The sequence below is a fragment of the Armigeres subalbatus genome, chromosome 2 (genome assembly GCF_024139115.2).
Source record: "Armigeres subalbatus isolate Guangzhou_Male chromosome 2, GZ_Asu_2, whole genome shotgun sequence".
Taxonomy (NCBI): domain Eukaryota; kingdom Metazoa; phylum Arthropoda; class Insecta; order Diptera; family Culicidae; genus Armigeres; species Armigeres subalbatus.
This window is the reverse complement of record NC_085140.1, coordinates 147,971,645-147,988,984: the sequence shown is the minus strand read 5'-3', so window position 1 is coordinate 147,988,984 and position 17,340 is coordinate 147,971,645. Positions and strand designations below refer to the sequence as shown.

Below are 17,340 nucleotides of genomic sequence, written 5' to 3'. Positions count from 1 at the left end.
AGCCCTCTTTACTTCATACAAAAATTATATTGAGATAAATCACGTGGTATGGTGATTATGCCTTTCGTGCATCGTGGAAAGTAATGTAATGAGAAAAGTACCGTAATGTTGAAAATGTTGAAAAGTTACCCCGGTGATCAATGTTCCCCTGGTTCCCCCGGATTACGGTACCCAAATATTACATTGAAGGGGTAGTCTCTCTGTTCTCATTAATAGTTATGTCTGCATCCGTTTATAAAATTCCCAATTTATTGCCGGTAAAAAAAGGCAATTTTGTTTTCTAACAACTCCGGAACGTAGTACCCCATTTCAAACTACCAATAACGCATTGGAATTCCCCGTCGACTTGGTGCAAAGCTCAAAATAATTTTCTTAGCAAACTAATTGATCAGTGCACGCCTTGACCTACTCCAAGTTGCATCAAATCCGGCTCATTAAAAATGGATCAGTTTAAAAGATATATCAATAGGTACTACAACCAAGGATGTTATCGATCATTTAGTAATCTGCCTTCGATCATTTAGTAATTTGCCAATAACTCATTCCAGAGGTTAAATTTAAATGTGTGTTGTATGGTGGACTTCTAGTCACTCTAGTGCTATGGTTTATCTATAACTCTGCCTAACAGTTCGTTGTTTGAATTTCACTAATAACGGAGCTATAGCGCTAGTATCAGTAAGACTAAATGATTGCGTATTTTGATATCATTTAGTATAAGTATAGCAACTAGCACCGAAACTCCTTTAATAGTGGAATTCGAACATCAACCTGTTAAGGAGAGTTGAAGAAAAACCTTCGCACTTAAAGTCCACCACATTTTTAAATTAGGCCTCTGGAACGAGTTATTGAGAAACTACTAAATGATCGAACGCAGATTACTAAATGATCGATAACATCCTTCTACAACAACAACCACATGTAAAAAAAAATATTTTGTTTTTGAAAAGAAGTTTGGCCAAGCTTTGAATCCAAAGGAGAATGAAAAATCTCTTACCTCTCATGTCTTTATACACTATCGATAAGTAGCATACCGTGAGAAACGTTTTTTGGAAGCTGTTACGATAATAAACTGATTCGGAGGCCCTACCCCATTATAAATTTCTTTTAAAAAGCCCCAATTGCGGGGGCACCGGTTCTGATAATGCATTTCAATTTGTTTTACACAGCTGTGCGAAAAAATATGGTCGCCAACATAAAATGAACGAGAACAAAGCGAAACTATCCGAATCAGTTTACAATGTTGTGAAAACTCATATGTGAATATGTACATTATGTGGAAGATATTGATTTGAAAAATGTATTGGAGGTAACCACTTTCCCTTCGATGGGACTCAAACCTACGACCCTCAGTACGCTAGACAGGTGTTTTAACTTTGCTTTGTTTCTTATTTTTAAGATTTTTTTCAGCACTGAGCACGTATGTTGGCAAAAATAAGTAACGTGATTGGTGCTGTATTTTTTTCTGTTTTGCGATGAGATAAATATATATTCAGTGAGATGGAAAACGGAACAGTTTCCCTATATTTTTTTGGAAAAGAAGTTAAAATCCGATACATAAATATCTCATGAATTTTCTTTTGGATTAGATTCGCATACACACCGAGATCTCGGTAAAGTTATGACGAAATTTCTTTAAAAGAATAACCGAGTTTCGTAAAAAAATATAACTGGATCGTAACAGGATAAATCATAACAGGAATGCTGTTATTTGGCCATGCATCAAAGCCCTAACCATATTCTTGTCTTGCTTCTAGAATATCAAGAATAATACGCTAAAAAGGGATTTAGTTATATCTGTTATACTGTTTCAAGTTGGAGAATTTGTTCAGTAACAAGAATTTCGGTGTGTTCCTTTAATTATCATTAAACCATGCCGCTTTGTCACGATCAGTCGACAACTAAGAAGCTTTTCTCAAATGCAAAAATTTCTTTCCGGCTATCTAATGTAATATACACACACTCAAACACGTTGGACCAACAGTGACTCCGCTTCAAGAAAATGCTTCGTTTGCTGCTTTGTTTGATCGTGTTGTTCTTCGAACAACCATTTTGGTTTGACCTGTCGGGGCGGAGTCAAAGTTCGCCGAACATGTTTGAGCGTTTGTAGTGAAGTCTCACAAACCCCCATATATTTTTTACTGTCCGGCCACCACCAAACCGGACCGCGCGATTGAGCACACAATTTGAAATATGTCATTAGTAGTGCACATCATGCACGCATGGATGTACTATCATGCGCAGATATTTCATTTTATTGAAAACAAATTTTCGATTTCCTGCCATACCTACACGGAATATGATTGGTGTTCAAGTAGGCGCGTCGGTCGTTCGTGTGTGAGTGTGATATTGTTGGTCGAATAAATTGAGTGTCCGTATCGCGGTTTGCAGAACATGGTCGATGCTTGACTAAACGAGGGGTGGAGTTAATGTTCGTCAAACTGCTTGACCGTGTGTAGGCTGCATAAGTGTGTACAAAAAATAGTGTGCCGTACGGCCGAACACCTTTACAGTCTTTTCAAATGCACCTACAGGTACGGATTCGCACTGCTTACGCCCATATGAGTCTTAAATATGCACTGATAGTTTACTGCCCGAGCAGAAGCGACGACCTCGATCACAGAAGTTGGTATGAACTTGGCTTGCATAAGAGGTATAATACCAAAAAAATATATGCAAACTACCTTGTGCATAACGTGGTTAGGCATTTCAATGCCAAACGAATAATAATTTGTTATGCGTATGGTATTGTAATAACTGAGTATGTTGATAAGAAAATTAATCTGAGCTTTCAATAGAATGTTTTTACTTGTCATAAGTCGAGTTTGTACTATTCCATTTAAATGTTCATAAGCAGTTCTATGGTGAAATAGCAGGCAAACAAAAGTAATACAACATCCAAAAAATCTACGCGAGCTTTCTTCGGAGTATGAAACTCGATGCAACTCTATATGGTTTTTATTTATTACTAGCTTTATGTACCCGGCCTTGCTCGGAATTGCCAGTTTGATTCGCAGTTTTTTCACATGATAAAACCAATTGGTCAACAGGGTAATTGTGTTTACTTATTGATACTTCATCATTTGATTAAAATAAGACTTTTGGAAACATTGACTGATTTTGAAGAAGGGATCGTGGGTTTGAATAGCCTTATTCCGGGCAAACGTATTTTTCTAAAGAAGGAAAAACATCCACTGATGCCTTATTCCGGGCCGACGCAAGAAGGGATGACACCCACCATCGCCTTTTCCGGGCAAATGCCTACTATTAAAGAAACTATCCAGAAGGAAACACAATAATCATTGCTCCTCTCTGGGAAAATGATTCCGATGAAGGGTAACAATTATCATTGCAAATGCATGCTTTCTATGAATGATTTTTCTGATGCTGTTCATAATAATCTCAAATGCCCTTCATGTCGAATGACCTTAAGTCAAATAGTGTTATGTTAATGGCCTGTCTCATTCAGGGAAATGTCATATTCTGGGATATGTGTATCGGGAAGTCTCATAAATGTCTCCAGAAAAAATAAATGAATATCACTGTAATAGTAATAGTCTACGACTTAAATATACTATTATGGATTTCACCAGGAAATGTTTCTGTGTTCAGGAGGAAAATTGTCCAAAGTACTTTATAATGCCTTTCCAATTTTCTTCAAAATTTCCACTTGGGTTTTATTGCAGATTCTACTGGAATATCTTATGATTTTCGGTAGGAACTTTTTTGGAAACTACAAATGATTCTTTAGAATATTCACGGGAAATTATGTCGTACTTCGGAAAATTCTTTAGAATTCACCAAGGAAGCATTTTGGAATATCCAAGAAAAAGTTTTTGGGATTCCCAAAACACATTCTTTGGAACATGTAGGGTCGTGGATTCGAGTCCCATCGAAGGGAAAGTGGTTACCTTAAAGTGACCAGACGTCCCGGATTATGCGGGACAGTCCCGGATTCGGCCTTCTTGTAGCGCATCGCCAGGCATCCCGGAAAGCGTCCCGGATTCTACGGCGAATCTGTTAAGTCTAGAAAACTCGTGAAATCCATAAAAGAAAAAATAGGATATCTAGAAAATCTTTGACAGATTCGAACAATTAAATTGATTATTTTTAACAATCTAGCCAGTTTCCGTAAGTATAACAAAATCTAGGGATTCTAAAGGATCGACAAAAGTTAAGTTGATTTTTCAGACTCTGGATTACGCAAAAATATTTGGAAACTGAAGCATTTGAATAACCTGGATGGTCTTGGGAATGCGGAAATATAAGGAATTTGTATAATCTACGGGAACTAAAATATCTGTAGATATTCTGGTCATGACACTCTCCGTGATGACACTCTTTTGGGCTTTTCCCTCTTCCTAAATTTTTGTTAAAATAAATAATAATAATAATAATAGGAGGGGCATATTCCAAGGCGATCCTTTAGTCCTCTATGGTTTTGCCTTGCCATAAACCCTCTTAGCAGAGCACTCAACCAACACAACTATGGCTATCACTTGAAGAGTGGGGAAAGGAGTACAAACATTACCCACACCTTCTTTATGGACGACTTGAAGCTGTTTGCGGAATCTTTGGAGAATCTGCACCAATTTCTGCGGCTTGTAACGGTATTCAGCAACGACATCCGGATGGAGTTTGATATCGATAAATGTCGATCCATACATCTACACCGGGGTCACAATTTCCGGGGGACAATTTCCGCGTCAACGAACAGGAGGAGATTCGAAACATGGTTGAAGGCGAAACGTACAAGTTCCTAGGTTTCCTGCAACTGAAAGGAATTCGCCATACGACGATCAAGAAAGAGCTACAGGAAAAGTTCTTGCATCGTGTCAACGGTATTTTGAAAGAGCATCTTGTCGGCCGGTAACAAGGTGAAGGCGATAAACACGTTTGCTGTGCCCCCCTTGCTGTTGACATACAGTTTCGGGGTGGTGAACGAGCAGTACGAGTGGCGTTCACTAAGCATCGCATGCGCCATCCAAAATCGTCCATTGAGAGAGTCACCCTGCCACGTACAGTAGGAGGAAGAGGCGTCACCGATATACAAACACTATGTGTTTCCCAGATCCAGCAGTTGCGAAGATACTTCGTGGAAAGCCAGAACCGCCACGAAATCTATCGCGCTGTGTGTGAAGCTAACCACGGATTCAGTGCCCTGCATCTGGCGCAGGACTATCAGCTGAATTGCGACATCAAATCTGTCGACGAGATGATCGCATCGTGGAAGCAGAAGGAGTTGCATGGGTCGCACCCCCATCTAGGGACGTTCCGATACTTCAAAATATCGATATTTGATTCGATACGATAATCGAATCAAAGTATCGATATCACCGATATATTGGAATGAAAATATCGATATATCGGAAAATTAAATAATTATTTCAAAAATGAAAATATTTAAAATATATTTGATGTATTTATTCACTCACAATCGTATTATCGTATTACCAATTAACAATAATTATTAAAAGCAGACCCGACGAACTTCGTTTCGCCTAAAATTGATTAGTTCTCGAGTTATGCAGAAATTTCGGTTTCATTTGTATGGGAGCCCCCCTTTCCAAAGGAGGGAGGGGTCTCGAACCATCTTAAGAACCTTCCCCGACCCCAAAAACCTCTGCATATAAATTTTTACGCCGATCGGTTCAGTAGTTTCGGAGTCTATAAGGTTCAGACAGACAGAAATTCCTTTTTTATGTATATAGAAGAAGAAGAAGAAGATGACTTTTTTCTGTTACTTAAGGACATAGTTGGAAGAGTACCACGATGGCAGTCAATATGGCACCGGACCTTCCACGGGTCAACCCCACACCTCCCGCACTCCTCTCCCACCAACATTCGAATGCATCGAACAAAAGTATAATATTCAAATTACTAACCTGTTCACAGCATATTTTTTCACTTCCCGTGATAATGAACATGTTTCTTCACAGAGTTCTATGAATTCCGGCTCGAATTTTATAGTAAATCAGCAGTTTCGTGCCAATTTAATAGCCGTTCGCGATTCCGTGGGCTTATCACTGCACTTCACTTCTTCTCAAAGGGCATAGAAAAATCAAGTTTTTACTCACTTCTTCGCACATGAGCAGCCCGAAATGTTGATAGAATGCAAATTAAACATCACTTTTTGAAATCAGTCACTCGTTTGAACCGAAAACTTAATATAAACTGCTATTTTTGCCCGAAAAAACGATTAAAAACTGACCGCGGAGCGAAAGTAAACACCGGCAGCGGCAGCAGCAAACTAATACATAGGGTGGTTCAAAAAATTATTTTGCTCCGCCGCGCTCAGTCGATTATGATTCATAATTTGGATGTCATCCGATGGTTTGGGTTGGTTTGACTAGAGGCTTACCGTGCACAGGTCGTTTCAGGTTTGTATTACAGTTGATATGGCGAGGTTGAATTTTACATTATTTTGATTGTGGCAATCCGTCATTGGGCGCTGGCGAGGGGGCAGACCATATGACTGGATGAAGTATTCAAGAGCTTTAATTCCATAGACAATGGACATTGAATGGTCGTTTCAATGGTTGGGAGTCGATTTCAATCGAGGTTGCGAATCTTTAGCATGATAATTGGGATTATTTTTTGCGTTACATAATCAATGGATATTTCCTGCGGTGCGGTTTTCGTTCAGTGTAGCTTCAAACTCCGGAATGTAGCTTTAAACTATGTCTCCGGAATGTAGCTTTAAACTATGTGGGTTCTCTTTTCGCCAGCGTTTGGAGGGGAGGCGCTGTAGCCAGTGTAATGAAAGGTTCAGTTTCTCATACTAGTTTTCATACAAACTTGAGCCGGCTAGTGTTCAACCAGTTTTTGTTCAAATCGGTTTTTGGAGGACGGAGGACGGAGCATGGGACGGAATCGAGTGAGCGTGGTGGAGCTGGGTAGTTTTTTGAACCACCCTACTAATATTCTTTGTTTTTAATAAATACGACACCAATACTACTACAGTATATGACAGTTTTTATTGTACCAATACTTTCAAAGCTTTGTTTTGGTACTCAACCCACCTTCACCTTAATCCAATCTGCTTCTAGAGTGTGCCAGTCCAACAATCATCGGTAGACCCGGTAGACCCGTTTACCCGGTAGAGACGGCGTTTACGGCACCTCACTGACCTCACTATTTTCCGTTCGCTAGAAAAAAATCAACTGAAGTTTCGAGAAATTTGCTGAATTTTTTTCTGTATTTCTCCTCGGGTTATTCTGATTTTTGACAATATTAAATTCTCTCTTCAGAATTTCCAAGGAAGTTTTTTAAAGTTTAAATTTAATTCTTAAATAAAATTCAGAATTTTCACAAGAAAATCCATTAAAATATTCGAGAAATTATGTTTTTGTTTTACATGGAATTCTCTTGGATTTCGTCAGGAAATTCTCCTCGTTTTTCACAGGCATTCTTCAAAATTATCGCAAAAAGTTCCATCAGAAAAAAAAAATCAAAATTGTCATCAGGAAACCCCTAGAAATATTTTCAGGAAATTCTCTTTAATTCCTTCGGGGCATTATTTTGAAGGAAATTTTCATATGTTTTCCAATACTTTTAACTCCCATTTCCACAAATCTCTTCCTAATTTCTAAAGTTATTTTATCTAATTTATCATGGGAACACGCCAAATAGATAATTGCATTCGCAAAAGGATTTAAGGATCAGCGGCCTGACAAATGTTGCACAACGGTGCGTCAATGCAAAGCGTCGAGTTGCCAAAACTATTTGTGCGCACACCTCACTTCATCCGTTCTACCGAGAAAAATCCTCTAATAGCGAACTCAATAAAAATACCGCATTTCAGATCAATTTTGAAAGAAGTATTTTTTCTTCACAAAATACAATACAATTGTTATTTTTGTGTTACTATGTTCTGATACAATATATCGATATCGAAAGCAAAAATATCGATATGACCGATATATTGAAAGCTAAATATCGATTCAAAAATATCGAATATCGAAACCAAAATATCGATATTCCGATATATCGGAAGTATCGGAACGTCCCTACCCTCATCAACTGGAGCTGGAATATATCTTCAAAGCGGCGTCGAATACGTGGCTGGTGCGGGGTGAACTCTTCTCAAAAACAGAAGGATTCATGGTAGCCATCCAGGAGCGGGTAATTGCGACGAAGAACTATCGGCACTATATATTGCACGAAAACGTGGAGGACCGCTGCAGAAAGTGCAGTTCAGTAGGAGAGACGATCGAACATATCGTGTCCGGGTGTTCAGCCTTAGCTGATTCAGCATATCTCGGTCGCCACAACGAAGTAGCCAAAGTTGTGCACCAACAGCTTGCTTTAAAGTACAACTTAGTTAACCAGTTTGTCGCCTACTACAAATATGTGTCTGTCCCGGTTCTGGAAAATAGTTTCGTGAAGCTGTACTGGGATCGCGAGATCATAACGGATGTCCTCATTCGTGCCGATCGGCCCGATATTGTGGTCTACGACCAAAGGATGAAGCGGGTAACCCTCATCGCCATAGCTGTACCGCTAGACCATAATGTCCAAACAACATTCTCCACCAAGATAACGAAGTACCACGACTTGGCGGAGGAGTTGAAGCAGATGTGGTACCTGGAGGACGTGCGTATAGTTCCGGTTGTTATATCCGCTACCGGAATCGTTCCGAAATCTCTTCTGAGATCCTTAGGAGAGCTGGATAGCCTCCATACAGAGCCGTAGCGTGGACTCACAGCGCCATTGGCGAAACCTGTATTAGGCGCCCCTTTCTCAGATGTTAAAAAACGTGCTATGAGCAGGGAGATCCAATTTTTTTTTGCGGGGAGGGTCTAATGAATTTTTGCTTTATGAATTCCTAAAGCCTCTATAACCTGCATATGTTCCAATAGGTAGAAAGTAAGGGTTATTAAAAGACCAGAACATTTCTAGAAATCCGCTGAAGTTTAACGATTTTCTGAAAGATTTAATAAACTAATGCAAGTAAAAAAATAGATCCAGTAGTGTGTGGATTCACGACAAAAAAATTATTTAATTAGGAAAATAAAATAGCTCTCAATTTTTGTTTGCTATTCGATTTTGATTGCTATCGAACCTAGTCACATCAAGACGAACCCTTATATGAAGTGGATGACCATCGGAATCGCCATTAGCCCTTTCGATGACGAAAAATTCAATTTCGGAGTGGCTTGGTTTGCAAAAACTACTGATCTTTCAATGAACTTCAAATTTGGAGTGAATTGGTTGATTGTGAGAATAGCGATTGGTCCAAGTCGTATCAAGAACAAAACAATTCCGGAGTGGGTTGATCGATGGCCAGAATAACCAACAGGCCCTATTCAGATCAAGGTATATGAGTTTTTGGAGTGGGTCTGACGGTAGTTTGGTGGCACTGTTTGTTTTGGATGAACCAATAAATTTCTAATCTAATTTAGCCGTCGTTACTGAAATCCCTCGATGCATATTCTCATATTCAGCATACCATCATTTCAAATACTCTTTCCCGCTAAAAGCTTTACCAGTTTATAAAGATTAGACTGGATCAAATGCGATCGCATAGTTTTACAGCAGAAAATGAGCGATTTTATCTCAAATTCACACAAATTTCTTATCAGTACTTCCATACATCTAGTATTAGATAACGGTTTGCATTTTTAAGTCGCGAACAAAAACTATATGTATTTGATTTACGCTTCGCCTTTGGCTTATTGAAGTCCTTATCTGGGGCTCCTTCCCCAGATGCTTGTTTCATGCTCCTTTCCATTTGCATTTCCTGTTCCTTCCTTGTCCCTCCACTTTCTTTTCCATCAAGGGGAGCATGCCGACGTTCTGCTACATTGAAATGTCTGACCAACGGCAGCTTCCGGGGTGGGCGCAACATACCTCCTTTCTCCCAGGTCCCAAGGACTTTATTCTTTACACTTTACCTTTATGATTTATTCAGCGGTATGGGCGGCGATGAGCTACAGTGGCAATGGCTTGGTCAGTTAGCAGTGGCACTATCGCAGATGGCGTTAGGCACTGGCGTGACGTGTAGCTTGATGATCGTTAACCAGATGGTCGTCTAATGACCCGGCGGCGTCCACGAGGTGTTGCTTCTCGACGATCTTATGGCCGAGGTAAATTCCGGAATTTTTATCCATTGATGTAGCCGATAACACGGCGTTAGTTGGCACGATACGTGAGAAAAGCTGGGACGAATAATAGCTGTCGTTATCAGGACTCCGTATGACAAAATGGCGTTCGTGGCGTGGTACCGCCCGTCGGTCCGGGCGAGAAAGTACCCTCAGGAATACGAGAAGTCCCGGCACCTCTGGGCAAAATGTTAGCAACCTCGGTGATTCTTACTTGGCATGTCTTGCCAAGCACGGGGACGATCGGCTTCTTCACTACGCACCGCTCACTGGAAGTCGTCTGCCGACCGGATAGCTTTGGTCCACGGAAGTCGTCTCGCAGAACTGGGGCCAACAGTTGTCAACCCCGGAAACGAATAACCAAACGTTGGCCAGCCAAATGGTAATTCCTCGCTCCGGAGGTGCACTTAGGCACGCGGAAAACTACCAGCAACAGGACGCCGATTTGCAAGATGGCGTTCTCGAGGTAATAACACCTACAGTTGGTAAGAGGCGTCGAAAAGGCGCAACCACCACACATGCACGTAGCTGGATTCCCACTTAGTTCGTTCCCGAACGTCAAACTATCGGACTGACTATTTGGGCTGATTTACCACTTATCATCAAATTCCGAGTTTCACGAGGAATGGAATAAACTTCAAAGATGCGAGTTGGCTGTAGGTTCTTAGTATCGCTTTATTCCTTTCTTCATCGAAGACTCTGGAGCACATATTTTTGATAACCGTATTCATTTGCCACCAAGTTTGCCACCCACTTTGCCCGCTTTAAAGTTACGATTAGACACTAACTTGACAAATTATTTTCCTGCATTCCAACACCATACACAAAGTGATACCATTCGGTAACAACTTGCATAAGTCATTGACGGAACAGGGCCTTCCGGAAATACGTCAAATGATTGTTTATGTATGTAGTCCCCGAGAAAATCGTAATAAAAGGTTAAATTTGTATCACTTTGAACCAGTGAATTTTTGAATAATTTTTCATCATTTCCTATAGCAGAAATCTGGATTTTGGCGCCCCCCTTAGGCCAGGCGCCCTTGGCGGGGGCCAACCAGGCCAACCACACGCTACGGCGCTGCCTCCATAGCATCCGAAAAACAGTGGTTCTTGAAACATGCAGCATCGTAAGAAGGTTCCTGAACCACCATAACAAATACATTCGTCTCAAATGTTTATTAGGATTTTATGTCAACCGGCGACAGAGCCTAATCTCCTTTGACATTCAGATTGCCAGCACGCTTGATGAGGAAGTGCCAAAACTCTATAATAATAATAATGATCTCGAAATGACTTGAGTTAGCTCCAAAAACTGGTAAACTGAATACTGAAAATGTGTAACATTTGGAGCATCGTTATTTCTGTAAAGATCTCAGAAAAAGCAGACCAGTGCAGAATGTTTTGCTTATCACTTATTTCACGACTGGAGCGGACATCGAACCCTCTCCTCATAGTACACATTATACTATACACTAGGAGCGATTCAAATATGACGTGCACTACTTTTTGAGATTTCTGGACCCCCTTCACCCTCTGTCACGCTTTTTTGTATACCTAGTATATGTATTGTCACATAAGCTTAGCCCCCCCCCCCCCCCAAAACCTGTGACATCATTATTGAACGACCCCTAAAAGAAATGGCTGATACGATTTTCATAGGACTGATCAAATGAGTGAAAGTTGTTGTTTGATCGAAAGTCATTCAACCAAAAGCCATTTCTCCAAATGCCACTTGGTTGGATATCGCGTTTGGCAGAAAACCATCTAACCAAATTCCATGTGGCCGAAACGGAGATTAGACCTAAACAGTTCGGCCGAAAATGTCATTTGGCCAAAGAGAATATACGGCCGAAAGGGAAACAACATTTTCGACCAAATGGCCCTTTCTGCCAAACTACTTTTTCGGCCAAATGACATGATTGGCCAACTGCAAATTTCGATCAAATGGCCCTGTCGGCGCAACACTCTAATTTGATCAGCTGTATAGAAACAATTCCCGGTTATGATAGGGACATTCGATAGGTTCACCCACTGGTTCCCCGTGTATGAATAAAATAAATAAGGAATACGATTAGCACCGGGAATCAAACGGTGACCAATATGCCGAAGTGACAAATTTGTATTATAAAAGAAAAATCAATTTGTAAATATAGACTTATCGGTGATCGGTCGAGTCCCCATTTCATCAGAAAAGGTTTTCCTCCGTCGTGAAGAAGTTTCAGCGTTCACATTCTACCTTGTGTTGTGCTCTTCCATTTATAAGTTACTGTGGTGTACTTGTACTGCAGGTGCAATACCGTCAGCTTAAGCTTTGGAATTAGAATTGGCTTTTACTGCAGGATGATTCTAACCAAAGCAAATCATTTGCAAGAAGTTTATTTTATATCTTGTAGTCTCCCTAATGCGATGGTTTCAAATATTAAAACTTTTGGTGTCATCTTCAAGGTCGGTACTGCAGAACGTTGAAGACAGAACAAAGCTCGCAAAAAATCCCCCCAATCGACGTTGTAAGATCGCCAATGCTTCCGTCAGCGGCAGGCCCTCTTTTTAAACGGCATTTTCAGCCAATTGATCTATCCGGCCAAACGACTTTTGGTTTATTGGCCTTCGGCCAAATGGCTTTCAGCCGAAAGACTTTTGAAAAGAACGACTCTTCCCCGGCTATCCAACAAGATGATTTTTTGAAACGTCGATGGGTGTAAATAATTTTGTTCTAAATATAATACTCTAAGCATTTTATAAGTTTGTCTTATTAAATGCATTTCAAAAAATAGAAAATCAACATGTTTTCTTATGTCGAAAATCCAAAAGAAAACCTTATCATGCTCATATGACCAGTTTGCCTAGTGTACATTTATATTTCATTTTTTTTAATATCTAAAGATTTCGATGTTTCTATGAAATCGAATAGTTAGCATACTGGATGTTTTGGTTGAGAGAAAAATAATCCTTTTTGTAACAAGTTGTTATGCCTTCAAAATTTATAATGCGTAAGGTTAAGCTGTCCCGGATTGGCCCATGAAAGTTCTGGTCACTTTAGGTTACCTCCAATACATTTTTCAAATCAATATCTCCCGCATAATGTACATATTCACATATCAGTTTTCACAACATTGTAAATTAATGTCCGAGTCGGGTGGTTTAATCCCCGGAATATAGGCAATTCACTTTGATTGAACTGAACCTGAATTGCGTGCTCTTGCCTACGCAATGCGGTCGGTCGGGTCAACCTCACTTGATCAGTACAGTTGCTGATGAAGAATGTGTGTAGCCGCCAGACGTTCTAAATACTCACGCTCCTCTAATGTGAACGTGTACTACACACATGTGGCTTGACAAATGGATTGCGAGTGATTTGACTATGCGTCCAATTTGGTAATCTCTAACTCGTTCAGTAGCCACTAGGTTGCGAAGGCCGACGGAGGTCCTTCGTAGCTTAGTTTGTTAAAGCACCAGACTTGACATTCCCGGAATTTCAATTCGAGATTTTTCAAAATTCTGAAAATTCTTCGGTTTTCTACAAAATTGAACCAGCACATGTATAGGAGGAATCGAATTCAACAGAAATTAAATTAATTGGCTTTGAGATTTGGTTTCAGAAGCTGTGGACAGAGGATTAAATTTAATGTCATTTTAAATTGATTTTTGCTTTGTTGAATTTTGTTTAGTTTGATTTTGTTATGTTCGAAATTCGAATTTTATTGTAATTTTTACATACTGAAAAGGATTTCAATAGCTGAATTGCTAAAAACTTGGTTAATTTCCATATTTTTTCAATCACCTATGATATTTTGTAAAATCTGGAAAAGTCTACGTAGACTTCAAGGAGGGGGGAAGGGTTACAGAAAAGTCTACGGAAGTCTACCAGGGGAAGGGGGGGTTTGAAAATGTGAAATTTTGGTCTGCGTGGTTTGTGGACAGCCCCTAAGAAGAATTTTGAATTAAGTCGTTTTCTAAACAATACCAAACCCCACTAACCTCTCGCATTCCAAAAGTGCTTCCCAGCCTCTCTATAGTAGTTGCCTTTGGGTAGAGAATGCGTGTTTACAAATTTGGTTTGAATTGACCCATGCGATAAAAAGGTATACCTACTAAACTGTTCGTTTAATAAATATACCCTCTCTCTCATTCAGCTATGTCACTCCTACCCAGTCTGATATCGTCTTCCTTAGACAGAGAATATGGGTTCCAAATTTGGTGAACATCGGTAAATGGGTTCAGAAGTTATTCTGAATTGATCGATAACTAAACAATACCCCTCTCTCACACACTCACCCTTTAAAAAAGGCCTACCCACATTCACTAAAATCGTTTCCTTTGGACAGACAATATTTGATACAAATTTGGTTAAGAAAATTATTTTAAGCTTTTTAGTGGAATGTCTTCACTTGTCATAAGACGAGTTAATACAATCCCATTGAATCCCACCACTTAATTGTATCTTGACTGATACGTATTTCGACCTCAACAGTAAGGCCGTCTTCAGTGTCTTGTACGAGTCAAGTACGAGACACTGAAGACGGCCTCACTGTTGAGGTCGAAATACGTATCTGTCAAGATACAATTAAGTGGTGGAATTCAATGGGATTATATTAACTCGTCTTATGACAAGTACAAATTTGGTTCAAATCGGTCATGCAGTTCAAGACTTATATTGAGTTGATCGATTGCTAAACAATACTCCTCCCTTCATACCCTCCCTATTTTCTAAAGAGCATCCCTAACCCCCTATCGTCGTCCCTTTATGATAAAGAATGTGTGTTCCAAATTTATTTGAAATCGGCCGATAGATAAACGTAGACTTGTTTCAATTATACTAAATAATCTCTTGCAGTCATGATAATTATAATTTTTGTTGTTGCTTTGTCACGGCATCGGCAATCTAAAAAAAGGATTGTATGTTGAGAAAAGTATTGATAATTGATCTGTTTTCAACGTTTCATTTAGACACCACTCCTTTATTTTGGTACTAAGCTAAGGGAGACTCACATTGCCAATTCGTCAATTATTCATGCCATCCCTTCTATTTTACTTCTCAGTTTCAGACGGTGAGTTTTATGATGCAAACAATAGTGTTTCCGTTAATAGCAACGTGGCAGGGGACAATAATTTGGCATCCGTCTTAGCGAGCCGCGAGCTCAACAACGGCGACGAACCTGACTCGGATAATCAGGAGAAAAGCGTTTTGCGGCAAGCGGAAATGAATTTTCTCGCCAAATTAAGACATAGTCAACGACAGGGACAAATTATCCCGGCAATTGATGCATCGCTACCAAACCCACCAGAAACGATTCCACAAACGGAACCGGTGTACGACATTGACTGGCAGAGTCTGCTCGTCGGATTGCTGGACAACCCGGACCACGAAGTCGCCGGTTATCGGTCTCTGGAGGAAAATCTTGGAACAATTATGCGATTTCTGGCGCAGCGGAGGGACAATTCATTGCTCGACGAGCCAAGCTTACTTCCTGCAGCCACCGGAGAGGACTTCAGTGAGCTGGGGCAGAAGCGTGCTGCTGCCTTGCGAACCACCATGGCCAGGCGTTCGCACACTTTTCCCTTCAATAAAGAACGCTTCACGCCATCCATCAGTGTTGGTGAGTTGTACGGTACGGTGCTTCAAACGTAATTTTGTTATTTTAGTGCATGCTTAATTTGCGATGCCATTATTTATGGGATGGAGCGTTATGCTACGTTTTGACAGAGCAAGTGAATTGAACAAAGGTATTTAGACATTCATTTCAAGCGACTTGCTCAATTTACTTGTCTTGTCCAAACTTGGCACTTGCATGTTATATTGATGTTCTATCCACTGACATAATCGGAGTTCTACTAAATCGCACCAAACGCCAATAAAAATAATCTTATTTTGCCCAAGTTTTCGTGTAGCAGATCAAATTGATCACAAATCGTATAGGATATCCCTCAACCCCATAACATTAGGATATACTACAACATGATATACTACGCATCAAATAATATTCATGTTTTATTTTTACGAACAAAATAGTTTCATGCGAATTCTAATAAATTAATGGTTTGTGCTTCTGAGATCGGATTAGCAAAACAGGGTTTTCAAAGACAAATTAACAATTTTATTACTACTAAGGTAAAAAGCACCTCCGGGACAATACTGTGTGATTTATTCAGAGAAGTGGCTTATCACTTAATTTCGATGAACCTCGCTAAAAATTTCAAATTTCCAGAGCCTACTGTGATGATTTGTTTGCTTATTTTGAAAAGAAAAACCAAAAAATGAAATTTGATCAGTAATTGTACTTTTTAAACACGTTTACTATTGGATGTTATTCAAAATCATAGATATTGGTAAAATACACGATTCGTGGCGTTGATCCAGTTTGAAAAAATGATTTTTGGCGATTAATTGTGGAAAAAAGGCAAATTTATGGTATTTTTTACATATGCCGATTATGTGATGGGGCAGAGACGGGCACGAATCGTGTGTTTTACCAATATCTATTATTTTGAATAACATCCAATAGTAAAAGTGTTGAAAAAGTACAACTACTGATCAAATTTAATTTTTTGGTCTTACTTTTCAAAATAAGCAAATAAATCATCACAGTAGGCCCTGGAAATTTGATATTTTTAGCTAGGTTCATCGAAATTAACTGATAAGCAACTTCTCTGAAGAAATCACACTTTATAAACGCTGTTTGGCCAATTTGGCGTTTGGGACTTTTATGCGATTATCGCTAAAAATAGTGAATATTGACCAAAATGTAGGCATTGATGTATATTGAAACTTCGCTGAAGACACCCATGGTCAATTTCAACATTTCAATAACTGAGAGGTTTATTCCATGTTTGAACCACGGCTGCCCCAGTGTGCGACGTGTTGATGACTAGTCTACTCTAGAGTTATTATTTTAATTTTAATCGCTCTTCTCAAAGTTACGTGCCATAATATCTATGTCGTAGGCTAAACCACATATCTGCACGTGAAAATCGTACCACTCGTGTCAATCGTATTGGCCCTGCCCTTCGTATTGGTCCCTCAAAAGCGATGTTGAATATCATGCACGAAAGGCCATCACATTGCCGTAACCCTCCACGCATTTATTAGGGACATCATCGCCTAGACCAACCGTATCAGTTTATCCGGAAATTCGTATTCGTGCATTAGCTACCATAGCTGATCTCGATTATATCATAAGAGGCTTGGAAGTCGATGAATTGTTTTTTTTTTATAATTGATCCCACTAAAAGTGTGATGGGA

General features: G+C 39.7%; 1 protein-coding gene across 6 annotated transcripts in view; it reads left to right on the top strand.

Moving 5' to 3' along the window:
- Nucleotides 1-17,340, top strand: part of LOC134215252 (uncharacterized) — a 33,008-nt gene that overhangs the window by 4,544 nt on the left and 11,124 nt on the right. For 4 of the 6 annotated variants that reach the window (XM_062694476.1, XM_062694473.1, XM_062694474.1 and 1 more), the window contains exon 2: nucleotides 15,140-15,709. In XM_062694476.1, coding sequence (XP_062550460.1) covers nucleotides 15,140-15,709 — 570 coding nt within the window. The remainder of the gene's footprint in view (nucleotides 1-15,139; nucleotides 15,710-17,340) is intronic. The other 2 variants (XM_062694475.1, XM_062694472.1) reach the window with 1 other exon arrangement.